The sequence below is a fragment of the Haliotis rufescens genome, unplaced genomic scaffold, assembly GCF_023055435.1.
Source record: "Haliotis rufescens isolate VD_foot unplaced genomic scaffold, xgHalRufe1.0.p SCAF_39, whole genome shotgun sequence".
Lineage (NCBI taxonomy): Eukaryota > Metazoa > Mollusca > Gastropoda > Lepetellida > Haliotidae > Haliotis > Haliotis rufescens.
This window is the reverse complement of record NW_025964101.1, coordinates 2,489,634-2,496,390: the sequence shown is the minus strand read 5'-3', so window position 1 is coordinate 2,496,390 and position 6,757 is coordinate 2,489,634. Positions and strand designations below refer to the sequence as shown.

The window sequence follows — 6,757 nt, the reverse complement described above, 5'->3', positions numbered from 1 at the left end:
TCTATTGTTTGTTTAAACATTGTTTATTTACATAAGAAAGTTATTAAACACCGTGGTGTAACACCTTTCCTTCCTAGGATGAAGAGTCAGGGCTAGAACAAGCAGGAAGCTTCCAGGAATATGGCTAAGGAATATGTACACGTACACTTTAAACAGAAATAGCCACACAAATTACGAACAAAGATACAATCTCCCATGGATCGCAACGATCTGAGAACCTGGAATACTTTCAATGGAAACAAACGCAGTGAATCACGCAAATGGTTATATATTTGAAGGGGAATGTGTCTTTGATTGTAATGTGTTCTCACGGCCTGAGAGTGAATATACAAAACTACAGCATGCACGTGGTTCCTTTGGAGACAAGAGAAATAATATTTTTTGGGCCTTTGTGTTGATTCCGAGGTACTGTTGAAAGTGTGGAAGAGAAGATGAGTCTAATTTAATTTGTTTCGAGGCAATACACGCCAATGATACGCGTTTGGGTATTATTAGGTTTACAGAATGGTCTTATTTCTCGGATTGGCACTTCTGGTTATTTTTAGCTTTTGGGCGTTTTACTGGATCTATATGTTTACTGTGCTCTGTTAATTGTTTTTCGACAAAAAGCGGATAAGTTAGATGATTATGAAGTGTATAGCTTACTAGCAATGATTGTGGACATGCATAACACGCGTTTCATTCGTCTAAAAATAAAAGAACATCACATTCACGTGAAATTTTGTAAATATGACAGGAATTTGGAAAACGGGAAGGTGAGGCAAACGTAGTTATCTTCCCTGCTTTCGACACACATTTCCGCAAGGTGTCGCAATAAATAAACAACGCCCTCTTGCGGCTTACTTGAAAATGTGGGGAAAACAAAAATGGCGGAAGACCAGGTGAGGGGATCGTCGTGTTTTAAAGCATGTTTTACTCCTCATCGGTCAAGAGTTGACTGTCAGAATTGGCCCACAAACAAAACGCTGATGTGTTTCAAATACGGAGTAAACTGCCAAAGTGTTTGCATTTGAAATTATCGCGATAGCTACCCGTGACAGTTGGGCTCTGTTGAAATTAGCGGGCATGTGACATCATTTTACACATTCTGCATTAACAAATAGGGCATAAGCATGGCCGTGTTGCTATTGACAGTTGAATTTCTGTGATTGTTTATTACATACATGTGAGACACGTTGTGGATGTGCATTTTGTGAAGAGTTTTTGAATGAATAAACTTCAGAAATCGCAAAAGATTTGTGGAAGTTAAAGGGAAAATTGCTGATGTCACCCATGCTTGTTTTTAGCTTCTTTTTACACCCCATGTGTCTTAAGGAAACCAGCAACTTGCCACCAAGATTAACTCTTTTGAAACCCGTACTGCTATCAGAGAATCTTATGAAATATTCTTAAGTTACATTTGCACTGTGCATCAAGTTAATATCCTTAAACATCGATACTACTTCAAATTTTGCTTGTTAAGAACACACTTTGCTAATGGAAACATTCCAAGAAATACTGAGAGTAACATCTAATTCACATCTATACATATGTTGCATTTTTATGGAAAGGGGTAGTTTGAAGGTTGTTTGAACTATGTGGGATGATATTTTAACAAGACTGTTGTGTCAATTTCATTTAGGCTACCAACAGGCTACCTATAAACAATTGTCAAATCTATTTAAGGCATGAGACAAACTTGATATATATTGAAGTTTCAGTTTAAATCAATGTGAAGATCATTTCAAATTGTTATGTTTAATTGAGATATACTATGTTTCTGTTCTTATTTAGAGGATTTTATCCTGTCATGTAGAAGTTTCTCAATTGCATCATCAGTATTTTTATCAACCAATGCAACCAAGAGATAATTTTCATAATAAATCTTCAACATATCCCTAGTTCAAAATGCACTGGTGTCATTATTTCACCATTGTTTACCATATTATTCAGTGTTACAAATTAAAGATAAACATAGTTTAGGCAACAGCTGGTAAACTAAATGGTCATGTGGTCCTTCTTATTATAACCGTGAATCAGTGTTGAAAATTGTAGAAATGAAGATTCAAATACTATATGAGAAGACCTGATGGACCCAAGGACACAACTTAATTTGGAACGCTGGTTTTCTCTCTGTCAAATTGGTTTTGAATTTCAATGGTGAGATAGGCACATGGTATAAATTTGTTGTTGTAAATACAGAAAATAAGTGAAAACCAAGATTATTTTATCAATATTAAACAGTATTCTTAAGCCTTTGAGATGTTGAATGAAATTATTAGATCCTTATGAGAAGAATTGTAGTTGCCTTAATAAGCATCACATCGCTTAGATAATTGACAAGGGGGTACTTCTTATTAACACAATTAAAACCATACAAAATACAATACACATTGGTTAATATTTGAAGACTTACTCATATTCAAGATTCAATATTCATGTAAAGTCATAGATCCCTGACTCTAGATGCATGATTTGTCTTGTGCAGGATTAGCATGTAAAGTTTGGAAATCACATGCAGCATATTGTGATAAGAATATAAACACTCTGTGGTAACACTTGACTGATACTTCGTTATGTCATTAATTCATACACATTGGAAACATCTCTTCTCCACATACATATAAAGATAACTTACAGGCTGGTCTAGAATTTGTTCGGGGGTGGGGGGTGGGGTGGGGGGGTGGGGTAGTTTATTGAAGCATGGCATTTAGTACAGTAGAGTATTATGCTGGTAGTTAAAACATTGTCTTGTCACACTGAAGCCCCAGGTTTCATGAGCCACATTGCTCACTGTGAGAACATTCTTGTGTCCCCTGCTGTGGTTTTCGGTGACTATTGAAGAAAGGGTGCTAAAGTTAACTGATCTCTCACTTTAATCTGTTGCTATAACATTGGACATTGTTTTCAGGAATTAATACAGCTTGAAGAGTTATGCAAGCAGCTGTATGAGACTGCTGATGGCAATATTCGGTCTGAAGCAGAGAAGGCGCTGGTAGCGTTTGCCAACTCCCCAGACTGTCTCAACAAATGTCAGCTGCTGCTGGAAAGAGGAAATGTAAGACTTACCATGTTTTGGCCAACAACAAACATACTTGTGTTTACGGTCACCTGGCCAATCAGTCACGTTACACTTTATTTTTAGCTCACCAGGCCTGAAAGGCCATGTTAACTTACGTCGTCCATAAACCTTTTACGTTTTTGTACTTCAGTGAAATGGCTTGATGGATTCAGTTGAAATTTTGTGTGGATGTTTGGTACCATATGGGAGTTAAAGTTTGTTCAAGACATCAAAATCTGACTTTCAATATGGCTGCCAGGGAGCCATCTTTGATTGAAAAACAAATATATTTAAGAATCTTCTCAAAACCTTAAAGGGTCATAGGCCTTGAACTTGGTGAGTTAGAGGGTTCCCTTGTGAAGAAACAAGTTTCTCCAAGACATTCTGATAAGAATTTAGATATCAAATATTGCTGCCAGTGACCATATTGGAAAATACAAAAACTCATGGGTCCTCGGTCTTAAACATTGTTTACTCAGAAACCACTCAACCAGTGAAGCTGACACTTCATGTGTTTGTTCCCTCCAATGATGACACCTGACTTCATTCAAGAGGTTTGAATCTGATTTTCAACGTTCAATTTGACCACCACAGCAGCCATATTTGAAAACACATTTATGGGCATTTCTGTCATTTTTGTTAAAAAATATTGTGAAATTTGGTACATCCATGGGCTTGGCGTTTATATGTTCCATTTATAGTTGTATACTAGGAACAATGTTTAAAGGAACCCCCACATTTATTTAGAAATGATCTGTTTAGAAATGGAATTCAATCTTCATAGTAATTATCATGCTCATGATATCAATCACTGGATTTGTCTGTTCCAGTCTCGATTATTTACAAACCGCCGTCATAGCTGGAATATTGCTGAGTGCGGCGTTAAACAACAAACCAGCCAACCAATCAGTAATTATCCCCCCCCCCCCCCATGAAGTGGGGCTGGGGATATTTGAACGGAGTTCGTCCGTCCATCTTTCCGTCCATCTGTCTGCTTCTCATCGGGGACAAATCTTCTCAAAAACTATTCAAATTAGAGGAATGAATTTTTGCACATTGATGGTGTTGAAAAATTGGTGTCGCACATTCTCCTGGTGCATTCTCTGTGAAAGGTAGACAAGTTTTCTCAGAAACTACTGAAGTTACATGAATGAAAGTTTGCATGATTATCCAAGATATACTTGTCAAGATTGAGTTCGAAAATTGGTCCCGTCAATTAATTCTTTACCGAGTTATTGCCCTTGCCCCGTGTTTTTCAACTTGGTGCATAGTGTGTGCCAATATCATTTGATCAGTTGGGATAACACTCTTTTAGAATTACCAAAGTGTCTGGCAACTGCATCCTGTGATTGGCCAGCTTCAAAGTTTTCATTGCAAGTTGTCAAGTACACTTTTGGAGACATTTTCCCTCTTTGCACCTGATTAATAACCAATGTAAATGTGTGATTTATTGACACACGCCATAAACCAGCTTTGCGGGTGCTATGTGCAAAGTTTGAGCGAGTTTACTATCCGCGTTCAGTAAATGTGTCTCGTGTAGCAAAGGTCATTTCATTCTTATAGCTGAAATGACAGGGGTTCCCTTGAACATGTGTTAAATATTGTTCCTTGTATATTTTGAATTGGAGTTTTTTTTCCGTAATTTGTTTTGAAACCTAAAACTAATCATGTTTTGTAACCCTTGCCAACCCCATATTTTTGTTTCATTTATCACTAGAAGTGCTCAAGTGCTCATATTTACAATATGTACATGGTATAAGAGAACCCTGTTTATGCAATTAAAGCAGAACAACAGCCTGTCAATTACCGTATTAGACGTAATAAGCACCCATGGCGATATTTGTTAATATATTGCCTAGTGAACAATCCCAATTAGCACCCCTTCCGATTGATCAATGTAAACAAGACTTATTTATTCGTGTATAATACGCACTCGTGTGTTATATGCACCCTTAATTATGGGCAATTAAATTCTGGAAAAATATATCTGTCGTATATAAACATTTCAGGCTGTCAGCATAAACCACAAAATGTATCTTTCAACTCTGTTTTTTTTCCCACCAAAATACCATTCTGATAAGAGCCCCCTATTTCTAATTTTGAGAGCGCCCTGGGCGCTTAATACGTCGAATACGGTTTTGCCAACATCTATTAATTGTTCCCAGCAGACAAATCTGGGAGGAGGTTAAGGTGTCACAATGCGCTGGAACATGGTTTGTAAAAGTTGTTGATGATTTTTGATGTTCAGCAAGTTGGGCACATTGATGATTGTTTGTTACTATGGTAACAAGCAAATGTTTGTTTCAAAATGGAATGTGTGACTATGTGTGTCAAAACTGCTACACTCACGTGATTATTCTTGTACCTTAACTTGAAATTGACATGGAAATACCATAGTCTAGAACATGTAGAATGAACACGGAGGCCCAACAAAAAGTTGACTTGTCTCAGGCTTGGAACCAGTGTATAAAGTTGCATGCTGTATATAGAATTAGGGTTTATTATTACGGGTGTCATGGTTTATTGAACATCATCAATGGTCTGATTTCAATACCGACATGTTGAAGTACATACATGAGTAAATAACAATAGTAATCATTTATGCTGTGCTACACCATCATTGATATTGATAGGCATTAGGGCTGTTACGATTCACTCTCGTATTTGCTGAATAGGACCGTTTTCCTTCATGAATAGAATTCGTTATTCGTGGTCACTAGAATCGAATGTGAACAAAACAAAATTAAAAAGAATGTTTTTTACTTGAACTCGTCTGTTATTTATCAAAGCAAGATATGCAAAATGGAATATATACAAGCTATGCAGCTGGAGATTCGAATAGGCGCTCGCAAATTGATGATGTCACAGACTGGACATTGTTATTTTTGAGAGGGAAGTGTCTTGTGAGTTGTTCCCCATAGATTTAGCTGGGGTAAGCAGATAAACACGGTGGCCGAACGATTGCATCCAAAAGAGATATGACAGTCGGTATTAGGAGAAAAGGTACATATAATCGACATGAGAATATGCCGGAAATACCAAACTTAACCCACCTGTTCATAAAATGGACCTGTCTGACAATTCCGAGGTTGGATTCTATTCCGGGAGTCATCATTATTAGAATTAAGGAAACTATTTTTAGAACTTGTACATTTTGTCAACAACCTTTCAGACGCTATACATAAATAAATGACTCATGGCCGTTGTTTATCGTACAATAAAAGATTGCGGGGAGAAAGGCCCCTTATGGTTTATTCTCCCTGCGGTGTTTTATTGTACAAAAACAACGATGATTATTTCTGAATTAACCCCCACCCCAATGAAGTTGGCAGGGGATCTTGAAATGGGTTCCGTCGGTCCGCCAGTGTGTGCGTGCGTGCGTCCTGAAATGGTTTCCGAGCATAACTCAGAAACCGTTAAATATTTCTCTATGAAACTTTGCATGTCTATCAGACTCATGCTGAACTGGTGCATTTTGCTATTTAGAAATTTTATATGTTATGTTTCCACGGCAACAAGTTGGACTTAGGTTCTATAGGATAGAGTTCTTTTCCAGAGCATAACTCAAAACCCATTCAATACTTTATAATAAAACTTTGCTTGTTTACCAGACACATACTTAACTGGTGCCTTTTGCTATTTGGGAATTTAAGAAATATTAATTTTTTTACGTTTCCATGGCAACAAGTTGGATTTAAATTTTAATATAGGGTGGGT

General features: G+C 37.1%; 1 protein-coding gene across 2 annotated transcripts in view; it reads left to right on the top strand.

Moving 5' to 3' along the window:
• The first annotated feature begins 821 nt into the window (after window positions 1–821).
• LOC124147207 (exportin-7-like) overlaps window positions 822–6,757 on the top strand; it is a 43,847-nt gene continuing 37,911 nt past the window's right edge. For both annotated transcript variants that reach the window (XM_046517842.2, XM_046517841.2), the window contains exons 1-2: window positions 822–881; window positions 2,891–3,037. In XM_046517842.2, coding sequence (XP_046373798.1) covers window positions 867–881; window positions 2,891–3,037 — 162 coding nt within the window. In that variant the 5' untranslated portion in view covers window positions 822–866. The remainder of the gene's footprint in view (window positions 882–2,890; window positions 3,038–6,757) is intronic.